Raw genomic sequence first — 19,561 nt, forward strand, 5'->3', positions numbered from 1 at the left:
TTAAAAAATAAATAAAATTTAAATTAAAAAAAAAAAAAAAGAAAAACAGGGGAGGCACCCTAGGCAGCAAGGTGGGTGGGTGGGCACAGTTTCCTGGCAGCCTACCAACTGCTTTCCCAGGACAGGCAGGCTATTACCCACTGGCCAAGTTGGAGTTGGGGAGGGCAGAACAGAGTCTGAGCTCTAAGATGTTTGGATTTTAAATAGACAGGGTGTGTGACAGTTTGAGTGTTGTTGGTTCCTTCTCTTACGCCACGTATTTGGGATCTCTTTCTCCCCTGGTTCCTACCTTCAGCTTCCTATAAAGTTAAATCAGTAATTCTGGAGGTAATTGTCTTGGAGACAGATTGGAGCATCCTTCTCCATATGTCTAGATGCGGGCCTTTCTCTTCCTGTCCAGACTTCCCATCCTATGGGGCCCTGAGGGGGTAGGGGAGCACTTAGGAATTAGTGCCGCAGGCCTTTTACAGAGAGAAGCCAGAGTTCTCGACCCCAGCTCCTCTGCTTTTTGCTGCTCTGAGATGCAGTAGCCAAGCCGGGAAGGCAGCTCAGAGTTCAAGTGCAGCCTGGTTCCCTAAAGATACTGATGTCCATTTCGTGGATTCCCCTATGACAGCCCTGCAAGTTAGGTAGGAGTTTCTCCATTTTGTGAGCAGATAGTAATCGTTCAGTAAATGGTAACTATTATTTTTGTCTGGCAATGTGCTGTGTACTAAACATGCCTTATGGGTGGCTCAATCTGTTAAAACATCTGACTCTTGATTTCCCCTCAGGTCATGAGATCTCAGGGTCTTGAGATCTAGCCCCGTGTCTTTCTCTCTCTCTCAAATAAATATTTTAAAAAATAAACAAAAAAATAATAATGCCTTATGTCATGCAATCTACAAAACCGCCCCATGAGGCAGATTCTAGCCCTCATGGTCTACACGGAAACGGAGACTTGGTCAGTTCAGGTGGGCGGCCCCAGGGCTCTCAGCACTATAGTGAGACCTTACCACATGGACGGGGGTGTATCTTGGAAGCCGGCTCTCTCTGACTCCAGTACCTGCATATCCATTCAGCTATACAGTTGGGTTGTACCTGAGGGCCTGACTGTCCAGCTGGAGCTCTCTGCCCGTCACATTCTGGGCCACCTAAGAGCCATCACAGTGGAATAAATTCAGGCTGCTTGCACCAGCTCTTTGCAAGAAAGGGTCCCGGTAGCTTCTGTCTCTAGGGGTTGTCCTTTGGCACCACCAGGAAAATGCCCAGAAGTGGCCTGGCTCCTGGTCCCCTCTTTCTCCTGTGATGGGCTGGGATCTGGAGTCTGGCCACCAAGTCTCTACCTTACCCCAACCCCCTGGGTCCTAAGAACCCACCCTTGCTGGCTCTGGGGCTTCCCTGTAGCACAGAAGGCCCCCACTGAAGGCCAACCTTGACTGTTGGCCTTGGCCTTCCTACACCCCTCAAGTGGGACAACTCATCATGTCCCCAACCCTCTGGGCAACATTTAGGTTCCTTTGCCCTAGAAAAGGGTGAGTGGCACAGATTCCCTCACTCACTCCTTGCTGTGTACTCTGAGGCTAGAGCTGTGACTTCTAGAGTCAAAGGCTCCTGCCTCCCCTAGGTGTGTTACAACGTCATGGAACCCAATTCAGATGTGGGTGTGGAAAAAGAAAATAGCAAATGTTGGGTATGGGAAGGGTGATTCAGAAATGTGTTGGGGGGGAGCCCAGGTGGCTCAGTCAGTTGAGTGTCCACTCATGATTTTCGGCTCAGGTCATGATCGTGGGGTCATGGGATAGAGCCCAGGCGATGGGACTCGGCCCTCAGCAGATTCTCCCCACTTGCACATGCGCCCCCCCCAAATAAATAAATCTTTAAAAAAAAAAAGTTTTAGGGGCTGACAGCCTAATGATGGAGAGTGAGGCCTCTAGAATATCAGCAGGCTGTTGTGGCAGCCCCCCTGGCCATGTGTGGCTCATAGCACTTGAAATGTGCTCGTCCCAGTTGAGATGTGCTGGATTCAGAAACACACACCAGATTTTGAAGATTCCTGCAAACAAAAAATTAATAATCTTGAAGTGGATTGAAATGGTAGCAGTTTGGGTATATTATGTGAAATAAGCTAATTATAATTAATTTCTAATTTCTTTTTTATTTTAATGTGACCACTGAGAAATTTTGAATTGCCTGCCTGCCTGACAGTCTGGTCCTGTTGGTCAGTGCTGCTCCCCGCCTGAGTTCAGAGCCTGCCTTCTCCTCCCCTCAGCTGTGTACTTGAGCAATTTATGTGACCTTTTTGAAACTGAGTTCCCTCTTCTGGGAACTGAGGGCAGTAATACCTTCCTCACAGGATTAGAATTGGGTTTGAATGAGAAAATGCACATGAAATCCGGTGCGGTCCTTGGCACACAGTACGTGCTCAGTAAACATCAGCTTCTGTTTGTTGTTTTAATAGAGCCCCAATTACACAAGCTCTCTGAAGGTCTTTGTCCCTCTCAGGACAGCAGTTAAATCCAGTGACTTCTGGGAGGAGGGTGAGGAAGAGGAGGGCTGAGGGTGCAGTGCCACGGAGCAGGCGGGCATGGGGCGGCCAGCCTGGATGCTGTCCAGCCAGCAGCAGCCTACGTACCAGCCTGCTCCGTCCCAGGCTTGCCCAGCCCTGGGGAGACCTGAGCCAGACTCCTTCGGGTGGGTCTCTGGCCGGCACCAGGAGAAAAGAACCGGAGGGAGAAGCTGGCTCAGGGCCCCTGCGTGGGGCCTGGGAGAAGCAGCTCCCTCTTCAGCATGCGTCTCCCTCCCGGATCCCACCCGGATCCACCCAACTGGGCTCCCAAGAGGGGCCTTCCCGTGAGAAACAAGAAGGGCAAGATCGGGGGCTAGAGTAGCTCCTGTTTTGCAAATGGAGGTGTCCAACATCCCTCAGTCGGCCCAGACCTGAGTGGGGAAGGCCTTGTAGGATGAAGTGAAGCCACACCAGGGCCGCGAGGCCTGGGTCAGTGGCCACCAAGCCTTTTTTGTACTTTGGGTGAGGAGAGGATGCCTTTAGCCTAGAGTTCTGGACACTGGCCAGCAGTCTGAGCTCCTGGTCACTTCCCAACCTGTACTGAGGACAGTCCTCCCTTGCTGCCCGGTCACATGTCACCCTCAGGCCAGGCCAGCTCTCGCCCATCCATCGTGGCTTCCTTGAAGAGCTGGCAGTATACCCAAGCTTGTGTCTCTAGAGTTCCGTGGAACAACCGAGCTGCCTCCCAGAGCAGCCACCGTTCCTGATGCCCAGCATACCCCCCCATCCCACCCCTACCAGAACATCCAGGGCTCCTTCTGCCCACCCCATTGTCAGGGCTGATCTCCCTGGGGCAGCAGGCTTCAATCTTATCTGCATAAACAAGAGCCCTGGGCTAGGCTGGGCTGGGCTGGGTGGACTGGCTTGGGGGAAGGGCAGTCCTGGGAGGTGAGGGTCACCTCTATTATTCCCCTAGCCACCCTCGTGGTCTTCCTGCTCTAACAGCCGCTTCCTTTTGGGGCCCAGAGCTGGCTGGCCTTCTGGAAGCAGCCTAGCTGTTTTCTATAGGGCCCATCACCATGACACCGGCCAGGGAGGGGCCCAGCGCAATGGGGCGTTGGCCCCCAGCAGCCCTCCCCAAGGAGGAACAGGGAGCGGCCCTGGGCCTGTTCCCCAGAGACGGGCACTGGGATTAGGGTATCGACTTTCCTCGGCTTTCCAGGTGGTTGCTGCTGGCGCCTATTGAATTCCGTCCCCACCATCCACTCTCTGGGCTGCGTGGGTGGAGGTGACTGGGCGGCCACTTAGGGCCGGGCTGAGCTCCCTGGGAGAGAAGGGGGAATGGAGGGGACGGCCACAGGGGGCCTGTGACAAGATTTGGGACAGCCTGACAACCTGAGTGTGGGAGAAGCCTCTAGGAGAAGAGTCTGAGGCAGCTCTCCTGGCAAGGTCTTTTCTGGAAAGCTTGTCTGGTGTTGCCTGGAAGTGAGACTCAGACTTGTCCCACCCGCCAGCCACCCCAGCTCATTTGTGCTGTCCTTCCTCTTGCTTCCAAGTCTCCACCAGACTCCTCACTGAGCAGGTCCTGATTTCTACTGAGCTGTCATCGTCACTGGGAGTCCTGCCTGACACTCTGAACACTCTGAAGCCATGTTCCCCTTGAAGTTGCCTCCCCATCCCCAGCTCTGGACCCCTCTGGAGCTGGTACTGTGACCCCTTCTGAGCTCCGGGGGGCCACACACCAGGACCAAGATGGCCTGGACTTGCCATCTGCCCCCTTTCCCCAGAGGCAGGACCCAGGTCCTACTTCAGCTCTGGGGGTGCAGGCCCAGGAGCCACAGAGGCCAGGCTCTGCCCAGGTACCTGGCCCCTCCCCACCAGATCCCCAGGGAGGCTGCCCCCAGGGACGACTCCTGCCAGTACCAGCCTCACCCTGGCTGCTGGGATGGGCTCCTTGATGGGCTGACTCAGCATCTGGCAGTGACACCTCCTGGAGACAGCTGGGGGAGGGGTGGAGAAAAACAGGCTGGTCTCCCTGGAAGCATGAGAAGCCCCCACCCCCCTCGTGGGAAGGGAGGGAGCGCCCAGAGACTTGGGAAGAAGGGAAGTGAATGGGGCTCTGTAGGTGTCTGAACACTTCAGAAAACCGCCTGGATCTTCTTGTCCCCCTGCTCAGCCACCCCCAGAGGGTAATGGAGCAGGTCCCAATACAGGGGGAAGGGAGCAGTGAGGGAGCTGAGCCCCATTTCCTGCAATCCCCATGGCTTGGGACTGGCAGAGGGGAGCAAGGTTCAAAGCAGGCCCTCTGGCTTTAATGACAGGGCACCACACGCAGTGCATGGAAGCATGCCCATGCCGAGAAGCCTGCAGCACTGAGACCCAGGCCTGCCTGCCCTGCTGGCCAGGAGCACTCCCGGAACCGCTAGGCCGCCCCAGCCTAGGCCTGCCCACTGCAGCATTGCTTATCCCAAGCTCAGGCTGGAGCTCTGGCCGCAAGAGGCCTTGAGCACCCGGAAGGAAGGCTGTGGTTTCATCAGCAACCAGCTGCCTCCCAGCAGAGACTGCCGCCACTGTGGGAGAGCGACCCATGTTTATGACTCCTGCTGAGGCCTCCTCCCAGTCTGGACTTGGGTCCTTCGGGGCCAGCCCATGGATGGTGGAAGGAACCGGGGGTCCAAGTCAGCGACCCTGTGGGAGCTCTGGCTCCTCCGGTGTGAGGCTGGGTGACATCAGGCAGTGGGTTTAACATCTGGACTCTCAGTTTCCCGGTCTTGAGAATGGGGGTGACCACAGGTTGCTATGGAAAGGCTCTTTGGAATGAGAGGAGGTGGGGAAGAGCAGGGAGGGCAGAGCTGCTCACACCACCGCCCCCCCTTCCCCTGCACGGTTCTCCTCCGCACTTTCTCAGGGTGACTGCAAGCTCTGCCTGGCTGGGGCAGAAAGCTGAGCCTGCACGGTCGTGGCAACTGGTCAGACCTGTTCCTGCTCACCTCAGCCTGGGGGAGGGCTGGCCTGGCAGCTTTGTGGAGAGATTAGCTGGAGGGGAGAAGAGCCTCACTTACTCCAGAACAAGATCCTGTGGGGGCTGCCAGGGGATAAGCAGCAGCAGGTGGGGAGGAGGGGGGCCCTCCTGGGATTGGCACCCTGCTGACAGGGAGAGGTAAGGAGAAGAGAAGAGGATGCTTCACAACCGCTGCCCCCCCCAGCTGCCCCCCTCCCACTTTTTTTATGCTTGCTTCTCTGGCTTTGCTATTGCTATGGGGTGAGGGGATCCTGCTGAAGGAGAAACTAGGGAAGGGCCCAGGGCCTCTGGCCCAGATCAGGGTGAACACAGGTCCAACCATCACCCCTCCTTCCTGTCTTCGTCTCCTCACAACCCCCCCCCCCAACATACTGAAACACAGCAAGACCTGCCCAGGCAGTTGAAGGAAGGCAAAGTCACCCTTCGGCCACCCCCCATGAGAGTGGAGGGGTGGGGAGCCCCAGGTGGGAGCTGCCTCCTGGGACTGGCAAGTTGGCAGGAAGCGGGTAAGCCCTCCTCGCCCTCCCTGCCTTCCCTGCCTTCCCCGTCTCCCTGGCCAGCTCTACTCCCAGCCAGGGACTGGTGTTTCAGAGCAACCTGGCCCCCACACCACCCCCCAGAATCTCCCTTCTCAGCTTCATGTGACTATTCGGTAGTGTTCCCAGTACGGGGAAAGCCTGCGTGTGCACAGGGATTTTGAAGTTGTGAAGTGTTCCCACCTGCGTGAATTATCTCGCTGGGCTTCACAGCGACCCTGGGATCCTATAAATGAGGAACCTGAGGTGCAAGAAGGAAATGACTTGCCCGGGGTCGCATAGCTAGTAAGTGGGGGAAGCTGACACTGGGCCGGCCTTTGCTCATTGCCTGGTGGCCTGGGGGACTGGCCCGCACTAGCAGGCTGGCTGCTGCAGCCCTGTCCAGGCCAGGGAGGAAGGGGAGAGGGACTTTGGGTTTAGGCTTCTGGCCGAGGTTTCAGTTGCTGGCCCCATGCACACCCAGATTCCCTCCATCGTGTAAATGTGTCCTAGGGCTGCAGCGTCTAAGCTAAGCTGCTTAAGTTGGACCAAGGATGGTAAAAACCATTTTCAGCTGAGTGTCGAGTGCTGGAGAGAAACCTGCCTGAGCCCTTTCAGTCCCCACTGCGCCGTGGCCACAGCCATGCTGGGCTCCCTGCAGCCCAGGCCTGTTTTCATGGCCCCTTACCCATTCAGGCTTCCCCAGTAGGGTCTTTGGGGTTCTGCTGCTGTCTTTGCCCTCAGACTTCTGCTGGTGGGGGTGTCCCTGCCCCATGCAGGACCCCTGGCTGTGTTTCCCCCAGGTCTGGGGTCATCTGGCCACCCGCTTCCTTTTGGCTGGGCCTTTTGGGGAAAGGCTTTACTATAAACATGCTGACCAGCTTGCAGTAAACACCTGCCCTGTCTCCTGCCCTGCAGAGAACTGGCTACCAAGGGGCCTGGGATCCCCAGTCACCCAGCCAGGGTGGCAGTGGTGCCACCCCCACCCCAGGATAGCCAGACTGAACGTTTACAGGGGAGGGATAAGGTAGCAATCAAAAGAACACAATTAACTTCAGAATGCCACAAGGGGAGGGACTTGAACTAATTGGGTCCCACCTAGCATTTGCCGGGAGGAGGTAACTGGCTTGGACGGGGCACCTGGGCAGTTTGCTACAATGCCAGGTCTTCTGGGTCCCAGCCCAGCATTCTCTCAAATTGCTGTGTGGGATCTCAGCAAACTTGCCTGCTTCCCATGTGTTCCTTGTCGGGGAGGGGAAGGGGTCAGGCACGGGGCAGGGAGGACGGGACCTAGGATGACAGAGAATGGCCACGGACCCTCCTTTATCCCCACAGCGTGAGCTGCGGCCTCGGCTCTGCACCATGAAGAAGGGTGCCAACGGCTACGGCTTCAACTTGCACAGCGACAAGTCCAAGCCAGGCCAGTTCATCCGGGCAGTGGACCCAGACTCACCTGCTGAGGCCTCAGGGCTCCGGGCTCAGGACCGCATCGTGGAGGTAATGCTTCTCACTCTCCTTCCAGGCACCTCCTTCCTGCCTACTGCCACACAGATAAGCAGTTCCTGGGGCAGCTACCACACCACCTGCTCCTTGGTTAGCCCAAGGGGTCCAGGCACCCCATAGATGCCAGATGGAGGGAGGGAGCCGGAGAGAGGAGAAGCATGGTGGGAGGGTAGGAAGGAGGGAAGGATGGGCCGTAGATGGTAGATGGACTTTTCTCCTGCCCCTCTTCTCTGGGTTCTTATTCACCGAGAGACACACTCGGTGGCCCAGGATTCCCCCAGCCATCCCAGTAGACGTGTGGGGCCGCCCACAGAGTTTCCTCCTGCCCGAGGCCGCCATGCTGCCGGGTACGCTCAGACTGTCTAGTGCGGTGCTCAGGAGGAAAGGACACAGGAACCCCGTGCCACGGGCAAGCCCCAGAACCTCAGTCTTAGAACCTTAGAGCTAGAACAACTCTCCCAAGACTTCTCATTTTACACGTGAGCAAACCACGGCCCAGAGCGGGAAGTGGGACGCAAGTACATAGAAACGCTCGGGCCCATCCCAGGCCTCCCTGATCTTTCCTGTCCTTCTGTCACAGCTGTGTTTGTTTAGTCTTTTCTAGATATTTTCTTTGGCTTTTCTCATGTGTCCTGCCTCCTCATTTGACTGTCAAGTGGGAGGACCGCTTGGCTAAGTTCGAGACTCCACAGGCAAGGGGGGGCTTCGTGTCCCCAGACTGCCAACTGACCAAGGACACGAAGAGGACCGTTCATACCGCCTCTGCCTACCCCCCCCAAACTGCCAGTAACCCCTGCCCCCACCCACAGGTGAACGGGGTCTGCGTGGAAGGCAAGCAGCACGGGGATGTGGTATCTGCCATCAAGGCTGGTGGGGACGAGACCAAGCTGCTGGTGGTAGACAAGGAGACTGATGAGTTCTTCAAGAAATGCGGAGTGATCCCATCTCAGGAGCACCTGACTGGTGAGCCCCTGGAAGCCCCCAAGTCAAGGATGTTGGCCGGCGCCCTGGATTTTCCGTGTCCCGGGCAAGGGGTGGGCAGATTCCTGCTTATGAGCTCCCTCACTCTCCTTCAGGGGAGGCCAGAAGCATATGTTGGGAAAGAGGGGCCTGATGTCAGGAGAGGAAGTGGGGATGGCAGTGGGTTTCTGAGGACTGCGTAGGACAGGATTAGGCTGGCACAAGGGATGGTGAGACAGGACGGACGTACTTACTCCCAGGCCAAAGCTGCAGCACTGAAGGGAGGCCTCAGCCCCCAGCCCCTGCACCCCTACCTAGTACACTCTCCAGGCAGCGCTCATGCAACAGAAGGGTTAACTCCAGCTTTGCTCGGTTGCTCAGATCAGAGTCCAGTGACGGGGGCCCAGTGCCTCCCCTCCCTTCTCTCAGGTTGTCTTGGAAACCCAGGCTCACTGGCTGTAGAGAGCAGTGGGTCCCTCCTTGGTCCCTGGGCCCCTTGCCTTCCCCATCCCCCATATCACACTGCCAAGCCTGGCACCTCCCCCTGCCCAAGCCCCAGCCACACAGGGCCAGGCTGCTGCCCAAGGGCAGGGAGGAGTTAAGCAAAGCTCTTCGCCCTGGTCTGGACTTTCTCCCTAGAAAGATGGCTCCTGGGGGAAGGGGAGGTAGGGTGGGTGGGACCTCTTTGGACTTTGCAGTGGGTGGGGCCTCCCTGAGGGTGTCAGGGTTTTATTTGTAGCGGGGTGACCCACCTACAGGTCCTGCCGCAGACATATCCCTAGGTGGAGGGGCCGGAGGGGCCGGGTGGGCCCTGGGGGTTCCTGCAGGCAGGGATGGGTCAGGTGGAGGCTGACTCCAGGCAGGGGAGGTGGGGCACCACCTTACCCTTGTTTCTCAAGTTCACAGAAACCAGATTAACTAAGATAGTGGCCTTCTTCAGTGAGTGGGAAACTGAGGCCCCGAGAAGCCCCAGCCTTGCTCTTGGCCACATGGTGCCGGGAGAACAGCTGAGATCTGAATTCCACAGGGCTCCTCAAATACCTTCCCCTGAGGCCTCCAGCATCCTTCCCCCACCTACCCCAAGGAAGTCTGCCCTCAGACATTCCTTCCTCTTATCTCTCGGCTGGGTGGGATGGTGGGATGGGCCCTGAGACAGCCAGTGATTGCAGCCTCTGTAGCCTCTGGCCAGAGGAGCTGCACGGGGAGGGATCTGAGGGCAAGTCTCGGCAGGTATCTCTGAGGGGGGGGCGTCTCCAGGCTGCCCTGCCTTCCGCTCCTCCCAGCTGGGTATAACTGCCCCCACGGAGAAGAATGCCATCTTCCCAGCAGCTGCCTCCTGACCACATGAGATAGCCTGGGGTGGAGTGGGTGAGGGTCCCTGTGTCCCAGTGACCCCTTGCCCGGTCACTGTGGGAAGAGGATAGGTAGCAAAAGGGAGAAAAGGGTGAGAGTCAGCTATGCCGGACGTCCAGGCCACTAGGAAAGATGCATGTTGGTGGTGCACTAAGAGCAGAGGAAACCCACCCAGGCTGACCAGTGCGAACAGTCCCACCTTGTTGGCCAGGTGGGGCCCCTACCTGAGTGAGCCTCTCGCTGGGCTGGTGTTTCCTCCTGAAACCCCCTGCCCTGTGTCCCCTAACCCTCACATGGGCAAGCAGGAGTGGCGGTTATTTTCTCTTTCAGCAGAGGCGGGTACTAACCAGAATCTGGTGCCCACGCCTGGGGATCTGCATTTCTAACAAGCTTCCCAGGTGATTCTTAGGCAGCCAGCCTGGAATTTCCTCCCCCTCTAGGACAGTGGTTTTTCCAAATTGCTCATTACCCATCCGTGGTTCACAAGATCAACTTAGTAGGCAGAGACTAGCATACTTCTTTAAATGAAACCGAACTGAAAATACTGGAGAGCATTACAAGGTATAAGGGTGAATGTCACTTTGTCAGACTTTTTACACGCAGTGTGTGTGTGTGTGTGTGTGTGTGCCCACACGCGCTGGGTCATCAGAATGTCAGGCGTACTTCCAGAGGGTTGCAGTCGAGAGACTTAAACACTGATGTAGGGCACAAGGTCTAATTATGGCCCAAACCCCGCAGCACTCCCTCCTCTCCAGGCCTCCCCTCCGTCTGCATTCCCCAAGAGCTTCTGGACTCACCTCTGTTGGTTTGTTTTCCCTTCTCCTAGGTCCCTTGCCTGAGCCCTTTACCAACGGGGAGATTCGGAAGGTAAAGGCGGACCCTCTAACACTTCTCTGGCTCTCAGGCCCAGGGCTGCAGGAGAAGGGTGGAAGGCGGCATGGTTGGGACAAGGATGGCTGTCTGGCTTGGCTGAAACTCCCATTTCCAAGCTGCTCCCTCCCGAGCTCCGATAACTGCCCTCAACCCCGTGCCGAGCCAAGGCAGTGGGGAGGGAGAGGCCTGGCCACCCCTCTGCAGCCCGCCATCCTGGTGACAAGCCCCGCCTTCCACTCCCCACCATACAGAAGAGGCCATTCTTCCCCCCAAGAACAGAGCTTCAGTGTCTGGGCGCACACTGCCTGGGCCTTGCTGCTTCCAGTCTGAGTTGGAAGAACAAAGCCCCTCCCCCACTCCCTGGGCAGAAGGGAAGAGAAGGCAGTGGAGGCTGGGGAAGAGATGGTGGGGCCTAGTGCCAGCTGAGGCCACAGAGGAACCCAGGCAGAGGCTGAGCACCAAGATGAAGCCTTGGCCAAGACCTTCACTCTGAGACAGGCTGACTCCGAGTCAGACCACAGAGCAGGAGCTCTCTGCAGGGTGTGCTCAAAGGGTTCCCATCCCCAGGGGCTACTGCAAGGGGGGGTGGCCCTGGGCCACCTGAACCTTCTGTCACTCCATCTGTGGGCCTAGAACTCTCATCCCCCTTATTCCTTCAAAGCCCTTCTTAGCTGCTTTGGGGTTAAGGTTTCAAGATTCTTGGGGTGAAGTCCCAGGAAACAGGTGGGCTGCAAGAAATTCAGGGAGTTACCACACAGTTCCCTGTGTCAAGCAGAGGCCCTCAGTATCCCCACACTCCACAGAGCCCCTCCATGGTCACTGGCCCAAAAGGCTAGTCAACAATGAAGGCTACTTTGGGAGGGCTGGGGAGGTGGGGGGGCATGTGAGCAATTCAGCTAATCCCACGATGGTCCCTCCCACCTGGGTGGTGGAACCAGGCTGCCCTCTGATCCTTAGAGGAATGTAAACTGTCAATCCCCCTGCCCCCCCCCTCACCCCCGGCAGACTCAGGCAGGGGCTTTGGGGTAGGCTTGAGTAGAGCTGCTCAGACTGAGGCACCTGTCTTCCCTGGGAATACCCTTCCTTGTCAGGACGTCCCCACCCCATCCCTTGCCAACCCACACTCCTCCTCTTTGTGCCAGGAGAACAGTCGTGAAGCTCTGGCCGAGGTGGCTTCCGAGAACCCCAGATCAGCCCTGACAAGATCCATCTCCAGTGATACCAGTGAGGAGGTAGGCTGCCGGTTGGGTGGGCAGAGGGTGGCACTGAGTTACAGGAAGGCCATTCCCAGGCCACACTTGTTCCTGGCACACCAGCCTGCCTTGGAGGTCACATGCTATGCCACGTTCTGTCCTTGTGACCTGGCTTCCCTGGGCACTGCCCCAAGGGAGCCACCTTACCGAGGCTGAGGACTGGGACGCCTCACCAGGCACTGACTCCCGCCCTCTGCCGCTGCTTTGCAGCTGAATTCCCAGGACAGCCCCAGGAAACAGGACTCCACGGCACCCTCGTCTACCTCCTCCTCTGACCCCATCTTGGACTTCAACGTCTCCCTGGCCGCGGCCAAAGAGAGGGCCCACCAGAAGCGCAGCAACAAGCGGGCCCCGCAGATGGACTGGAGCAAGAAAAATGAACTCTTCGGCAACCTCTGAGCATCCTCCCACAGGTGCCCAGGAAAGCTGGGGGGGCCTGGCCAGGCCCCAACCCAGCTCCCTCGCCCTCTGCCTCACTCACTTCCTGCCCCCCTCAATCGACACACAAATCAGCACCAGCATCCCCCCCATCGGTGAATCTGATTTTTTTAGAGAACTATGGCGTTCCCTTACCTCAGGGAAGGTGAATGTGTTTCCATCCTGCCCCCGTCAGAAAGCAGACTCTTTCCCGCTCCTCTCCTCACTGAGTGCTTCAGCCCCTTGTCACTCCCCAGGGACATCACTGGAACCCACAACCAAGCAAGGATGGGGGACCCGGTGAAAGGGCCTATTCCCTTGCAACCCCAAGTGATGACCGAGTCCAGGGTTGATCGAGGACTCCTGATGACAACATTGTGGAATGGACAGGGGCCATCATCCTTAGACCTGTGGCTTGGGCATTTTATTTTTGTTCATTTGATTTTTTTTTTTTTTTTTTTTTTGAGTACAGTATGAGTTTAGAGGGATTTTTGTTTTCTTGATTAACTTGATTTTCCAGGTTGTTGCATCCAGGACATAGCAGCAACCTCAGCCTTAAAACTTTGTTTCTGCTCCTACCCCAGAACCCGGGGCAACATGGGGAGGGTCTGGCTACCCCTGCCCAGCCACCCTGTTGTAAGGAAACTCCCATCAGAAATTCAACTGGCTTCCAAACTGCCCTAGCCTCTGTGTGGTCTTTCAGAGCTCCGGGTGTTCCGAGAGAAGCCTCCGGCTGAGGGTGGGGTACAGCTGGAGGGGAGGACAGTCCAGAGTTCTCTGACTCCAGGTGGGGGAGTAGAACATGGGCAGCTGTGTTCAGAGGGCCTTGGGCCCCATAGCTGCCTGGGCTTTGCACAAGTCCCGTGGAAGTGGGACCTGCCCGGCTCCTGAATGCATCAAGGGCTGTCCCGAGAAACCTTTATTGTAGGAAGTGGGAGGGAAGAGCCGCACACTCAGAGGACTTCATGCAGTTTCTAATTCAAGAGTACAGAAACTGAATCCTGGATGGCGCTGCATTTGGAATGCGAAGACCCGGCTTTAATCTTTTCCACTCACAGCCAGTGGGGTGCGGGACCCCAGGAGTGGCCGGAGCTGGCAGCAGATTCTCCATTGAATCTGGCCATGGACATGACTAGAGGACAGCTGTCCAGGACATGCTCTGTGGCAGGTGGGGTGGAAGGGACTTTCCAAGGGCAAAATACCTGGTCTTCCTCAAGAGCTCCAGGTCTCTCCCAGCCCTGGCACCTGAGGCCACATCCTGGAAGTCGGCCAGGGTGACCCACAAGGGCTGAGGCTGCCAGGCCCAGAGGTGCTTGGAGGGGAGGAAGGGAAGCTGATGCTCAAGGAGACCGCTAATCAGAGAGGACCCAGGGAGCCCCTAGCGTTCAGAGAAGGCCCGGCCCGATCGCTATCTGGCCAAGTTAGAGCTTAGATTCCCACCAGCCTTAAGAGAAACCATTCAAACCCTTTCACAGCCCCATGGCCTTGGGCCTGACCTACCCCCTCCCAACCTTGCCTCTAGCCTATGAGCCCTGGTGGAAGCCCCTCACAGGTAAGCCAGGCCTGAAGACGGCTCCACAGGGCAGTGGATGGGGACTCCCCCCACCTCACCTCTTAGGTGGGGAAGCTGGGGTGGGGGGGAAGCCTCTGATGAAGCTGACGGTTGGAACTCCTATCGCTGAGGGGCCAGACACTACAAACCCATTTGTACTCAGCAAGCAAAGTCAGATTCTAGTTTTCCACCTGCATGGAAGTGCTGGAATATGCCAGACTGGGGGGGTGGTGCTGGGAACTGAGGGCCCCAGTGATAGTTGTGGCTCTGCTACCTTGTGCCAATCATTGCAACTCACCTGAAGGTATCCCCCCCTAAGAATACCGAGTACCCTCGAGGGTCTCTTCCATGACCACGTTTTGAAACATGGCTGGCCTCTCAATGACCGCGGAGATGACTGGACAGTTGGGAATTGAAGTGTCTTCTGCCAGGAAGCCCCGCCACCCCAAACCTGTGCCTCTGGCGCCCCTTTGTGGCTTTGTCAGGCACAGCTGCTCCCAGAGGAGCAGAGAGTGGGAGGTCACAGGTCCCGTCAGGAAGGTGCTGCTGAGTGATTTCTGCTGCTTCCTGCAGCCCTTGCAACCAAGCAGAGGCTCCCGGCTTCACCAATAGAGGGGTGCTCCAGCCACGAGGAGCTGTATCCAAAACACTCCTGGGTCCAAAGAGGAGAAGGAGCAAGGGCAAGGATACTCACCCACTTAACTTTCCAAGCCACCTGTCATTCAGGGCCTAGCTCGCTCATTTCCAAACTTCTTGGGGTCACACTCAGCCTGCTTCCGCACGACAAAAGCAGACTGAGCTCCTGCCCTGATCCTACCACACTGGACTAGATGCTGCAGGCTGGGCCTTCTGGTGGCTCACCAGCACACAGGCCCAAGGAAAAGCCAGGAAAGGTGCTGTGCAGTAGGCTTTACTCCTAGCCAGGGCCTCCACCCCAGGGTGGCGCCTCTGGCCTTCCATTCACCAGGCCCCCATCCACCTCTGCTCCCACCTCCACCCTGCCTCCTGGGGGTTCGTGCTGTCCACTCCAGGTGCCGGGAGTCCAGGGCTGGCGGGGAGGATGGGCTGGCCCTGAAGTCACTCATCCACACTGCCAGGGTGAGGGAGGCCAAGGCAAGTCCGGGCCGGATTCCCAGGCTACAGAGGGGCCAGAAGCACTATGCCTCAAAGGCCCCGACAGTTCACCTTCTGTTACAGGGCTCTGGTCTTTTGGACTGCGTGGTCCCAGCACCCGCATTCACACAGGGTGGCTGCCCCCAAGGCCAGCTGTCTGTCAATGGGACTCTGACGACCCATCTATATAGCACTTCTCTTCCACGTGGCTGGTCTGCTCCAGAAGCCACTGCCGCTCATGCTCGTTCATTGTCAGCCTGAGCGTCACCTCTTGGAAGACACTGTTGACGGCCACCTATGTGAGCCAGAGAGAGCAGGGGCAGCTAAGTTACAGCCATGAGCTCTAGCACCACTGGGCCCCACCACCCACCCCAGGCCTCGCCCTCCCCCCAGCCACATCCTTACCTGCTCAAAGTGAAGCTTCCGGAACATCCGGATACTTGGTTCATTTCCTTGCCCAATTTTAGCCTCAAACTTGGTCAGACCTAGTTTGGTCACTCCTCCCAGAGAAGATTGGAGAGAGGGACGAGCCACAGAATGAAGCATCCCCCTCACACCCCCTGCCCTTCCTCTCCCACTTTACAGTGGAGACACCTGTCACCTGCCCCCCACCCTCAGGCCTGAAGGCGGCTCACTCCCAACACTCCCCCGCCCTCACCTGGGGCCTGGCCACTTCTCCACTGTTCTCAGGCTTCCTTACCATAAGACATCATCATGAGAACAGCCTCGGTGCCAAAGCCTTTGCCCCTGCAGCTGGGCTCTAGGAGAAACAATGGCGACCACTGGCACCATGCGCCAGGCTCTGTTGCAGGCACAGCTGAGGCAGCCAAAACCTCATTTCATCCTCAACTCGAGACGGCTGGTACTATTATTGCCATTGTGCAGACAGGGAAATAGACACAGAGGCACTGAAATGACTAGCACAAGGGCTCCCAGCTTAGAGGCGCCAAGCAACCCGACACCAAAGTCAACCCTTTAACCTCAGTACGCTGCCTCATCAGGACAGTCTTAGGGGAAGGCTATGGACCAAGGAAGACACAGACTAGAGGAGCTCCTCCCGCAGCATGGGAAGAAGCTCCAGAGAAGGTCCTTTCTTTTGGGAGGGTCCCCAGTGCCCAGCCCCCCAGCAGGGATGGGGCAGAATGAAGTCTGAAGACTCCTGAAACCGAAGGTTAAATTCACCCCTAAGCAGAAGACCGGAATAAAGCAAACGACCACGGGTGGACTGGCAGGCCACTGGAGTGCCAGGCGGCAGCGTGCCCCAAGGGCTCCCCAGTGCGGAACCTGCCACTGAGCTGAGTGCCCCACGCAGCCTCAGCTGGCTTAAGGTTCCGCAGCTCCAAGGGCCAGAAGGGAGGGAAGGCAGGGCCAGGTGGAACGAACCTGCAATCATGACCTCAATCTCCCCCAAGGAGGGGTCCCCTAGATCTGTGAGAAAGAGGTTTACATCTCCCGCCATGCAGCTGTCTTCAGTGGTGCTCGGCCGGACCTGCCACTTCTCTGCATCCAGCACAATGAACGTACACTCTAAGGAGGGAGGTGACAGGGTTATCGCCCACCCTCCCCGAGGAGGTGAAGTGACGACAGTCTTCCTACCCAAACCAGAGAACTGTAGAACACTGTAGGAAAACAAGCCCAGAGCTTTCCTTAGCTGATGACAAAGCCCTAAATCTGCCTCACGCAGGAAAAGATGGGAGTCCAAACAGCAGCTCTGTTCTCAGCAGGAACCACAACTGCTTCTGAGCAAGAGATGTGAGGGGCAGAGCTTCAATCTACAGCCAGAGCCCTAAATGCTTTACTTTCTCTAAGTCCTTCCAAGCCTGATGCAGTGAGTGGGGAAAACGACAGAAGCCTCAGTCACAGGGACTGGCTTCCATGGGCATCGGAGTATGATGGTTTCAGGCATCCTCCAGCCTTTCCATGAAGGGGTTTTCAGTTACTGGGGCCCAAAAGGGCTACAGCTGGAATGAAAAAGGGAGGGAACCCGGAGACTGTCTCTGAAGCCAGCCCTCCCATTGCCAGCCCAGCCCAGCCCAGCCCAGCCCAGGGGCTGGGCTCCTCACTGTCCACATCTTCCCGCCAACTCCGCTGCATCGAATACTCCTGCTCCAGTGTCAGCGGCTCAGAGGCTGTCAAACGCTGCAGCTCCTCTGATTTCATCCACTCGTGGTACCTGCAGGGACAGGGGGATGGCCTTTGGCCTGCAGGACCGATTCGGAAGTACGGGTCTGACATTTTATGAGATGAAGAAGTGGACGGTAGGAAGGAGAACTCCACAGGGCTAACACAGAGCTCATAAAAGATAAAGGAGGGGGGCCCAGGTGGCTCCGTCAGTTAAGCATCCGACCCTTGATTTTGGCTCAGGTCATGATTCAGGGGTTCTGAGATGGAGGCCTGGTCGGGCCCCGAGATGGGCATGGAGCCTGCTTGGGATTCTCTCTCTGCCTCTGCCCCTCCCACTGCTTGCACGAGGGCTCTCTCCTCTTAAAAAAAAAAAAAAAAAATCCAAGGAAAGGATTATAATAGCTCCTTAGGCAGAAGGCCATAAGCACAAGACCAAGAAGCAGGCTGGTCTGACAAGGGACCAGCAGGAAGGGTCAGTTTTCTCTATCCAGCTTCCTGTTCTGTCTCAGGGGTCAGTGCGGGGGAGTAGTCTGAAGTCAAACATTCCTCAAATTCCTGAGAAGAAGTATATGGCAAGCTGACCTCAGTAAGGATGGCTGGACATATCTCCACAAAGGCCAGACAGGAACCCCCAAAAAGAAAAAACTACAGGGGCACCTGGGTGGCTCAGTCAGTTAAGTGTCTGCCTTCAGCTCAGGTCATGATTCTGGGGTCCCGGGATCGAGCCCAATCAAGCCCTGACTGGGTTCCCTGCTCTGTGGAGAGCCTACTTCTCCTGTTCCCTTTATCCCCCTCCCCCCCAACACTTGTGTGCACATGCTCACTCTCTCACTCACTCAAATAAAATCTTTTAAAAAAGAAAAGAAAAACTACAAGTGGAGAATATACCCCTACATCACCACCATCCCAGCCTACCAGACATTCGCCAGCTGCCCCAGCAAGAGTCCCACCCTAAGACTCAGCTCTGGCCTGTCAAGAGTAGACATCAGAACAACCCATTAGCTCAGTTTTATGAGCTAACCTTATGTCTTCAAGAACTGAGCATATTTGGAGCATCTGGGTGGCTCAGTTGGTTGAGCGGCCGGCTATGGGTTTCAGCTCAGGTCATGATCTCAGGGTCCTGGGATCAAGCCCAGTATCTGGGCTCCACGCTCAGTGGGGAGCCTACTTCAGGATTCTCTCTCTCCTTCTGCCCCTCCCCCCACTCCCTATCTCTCTAAAATAAATCAATCTTAAAAAAAAAAACACAACTATGTATATTCACTGGCAACAGAGGAATGTCACTAATTTACAATTACGCGGTTTCTTTTCTTAAACACATTTAGTTTACACAAAATAATTCCTTGCTGAAGTCCAAAAAGGAAGCTGAGAGAATGAAAGGGAAAAGCAGAGGGAGGGGTGACTTCTTCCAGGGAAGTCCTCATCCTCTGCTTCAGGGCTCACTTCTTTCTGGAATGACTTCTCACAGCAATATTTCTCCTTCTTAGAGAAAACAGCCTCTGAGATTTGGGCTAAGGAAGGCTGACCCTCCTCACTGCATCTTGGAGAGCTGGTTTGCCCCCCATGTTAGGTGGACTGTTACCTAGGCACGTGCTCTGCGGTGTAGGGTACCAGCACCACCTTCTTCCCCAGCAGCAAGGTGTTCTCATTTAACCTCATGGTAGCAGCCTGCAGGAGGGGAGGGCAAACACTTCAGGACCCTGTGTTTCCTCCCACTTAGGGTGAGAGCCCCGGGCCTTCAGTTCGTTAAACGCACCCCAGAGCTAAGCTGTCAGAAGAACCTTGGTCCTTCTTTCTTTCCAAACATTTCAGAGAACACGGACTCTAGACCTCTTGAGAGAAGGGGGAGACGGCCGGTTAAAGATAGTTATAAAATCCTTGCGTCGCATCTCAAGGGACTAAGCCTGAGCTGCCATTTCTGCGTGTCCCTTCCATCCCACCTCGCTGAACTACGAAGCCTCAAACCCAAACACCAAGACTTAACCCCAAACCTCCCATCACGTGCCCCCGTCCCGAGACTCCGCCCCAGGATCACCTTTCAGACCCGCTTTAAGCCTATTTCCAGCCCCTCTTCCCAGCGACCACCCCAGCCACCGGACTCGGGCCCTCTCTCCTCCCCACCCATCAAGCCAGGTCTAACCAGGCCCCTTCGGGGTGAGACAGGCTTAAGTTCTCAGTCCCCTCCCTTTTGTGGGGACCTGTCGGCTACTCTCCTCGATCACCCCAACCACCGGGGTCCCGGAGCGGCTCAGCTCACACCCACTCCCCCCCCCCCCGCCGATGAAAGCGTCCCCAGCAGCCAGGGCGATCCACCTCTTGCAACCAGCCCCGCTTCCCCTCCGACCGGCGGCCCTCCCTCCCTCACGCGCCTGGAAGTGCCCCGCCCCC

The 19,561-nt window shown here is 56.7% G+C and overlaps 2 protein-coding genes across 12 annotated transcripts in view; one reads left to right on the forward strand and one right to left on the reverse strand.

Annotated features, from left to right (window-relative positions):
• SLC9A3R1 (SLC9A3 regulator 1) overlaps nucleotides 1–13,062 on the forward strand; it is a 15,580-nt gene extending 2,518 nt beyond the window's left edge. For both annotated transcript variants that reach the window (XM_034640291.1, XM_011225798.3), the window contains 5 exons: nucleotides 7,361–7,522; nucleotides 8,338–8,491; nucleotides 10,668–10,708; nucleotides 11,857–11,946; nucleotides 12,178–13,062. In XM_034640291.1, coding sequence (XP_034496182.1) covers nucleotides 7,361–7,522; nucleotides 8,338–8,491; nucleotides 10,668–10,708; nucleotides 11,857–11,946; nucleotides 12,178–12,366 — 636 coding nt within the window. In that variant the 3' untranslated portion in view covers nucleotides 12,367–13,062. The remainder of the gene's footprint in view (nucleotides 1–7,360; nucleotides 7,523–8,337; nucleotides 8,492–10,667; nucleotides 10,709–11,856; nucleotides 11,947–12,177) is intronic.
• NAT9 (N-acetyltransferase 9 (putative)) lies at nucleotides 12,827–19,524 on the reverse strand. 10 transcript variants are annotated; one of them, XM_019800298.2, is made up of 7 exons: nucleotides 18,930–19,379; nucleotides 18,756–18,841; nucleotides 17,113–17,222; nucleotides 16,433–16,576; nucleotides 15,750–15,809; nucleotides 15,455–15,534; nucleotides 12,827–15,344 (listed from the first exon to the last, which is right to left on the reverse strand). In XM_019800298.2, exons 2-7 carry the CDS (start codon nucleotides 18,830–18,832, stop codon nucleotides 15,210–15,212), a joined length of 606 nt encoding a protein of 201 aa, XP_019655857.2. In that variant the 5' UTR covers nucleotides 18,833–18,841; nucleotides 18,930–19,379; the 3' UTR covers nucleotides 12,827–15,209. The 10 variants fall into 10 exon arrangements, 5 of the variants coding, with proteins under 5 accessions (XP_019655857.2, XP_034496192.1, XP_019655856.2 ...); XM_034640301.1 differs by having other exon boundaries at nucleotides 15,455–15,546; XM_019800297.2 differs by having other exon boundaries at nucleotides 15,455–15,549.
• Nucleotides 19,525–19,561: the final 37 nt, after the last annotated feature.

This window comes from Ailuropoda melanoleuca, chromosome 13, assembly GCF_002007445.2.
Source record: "Ailuropoda melanoleuca isolate Jingjing chromosome 13, ASM200744v2, whole genome shotgun sequence".
NCBI lineage: Eukaryota > Metazoa > Chordata > Mammalia > Carnivora > Ursidae > Ailuropoda > Ailuropoda melanoleuca.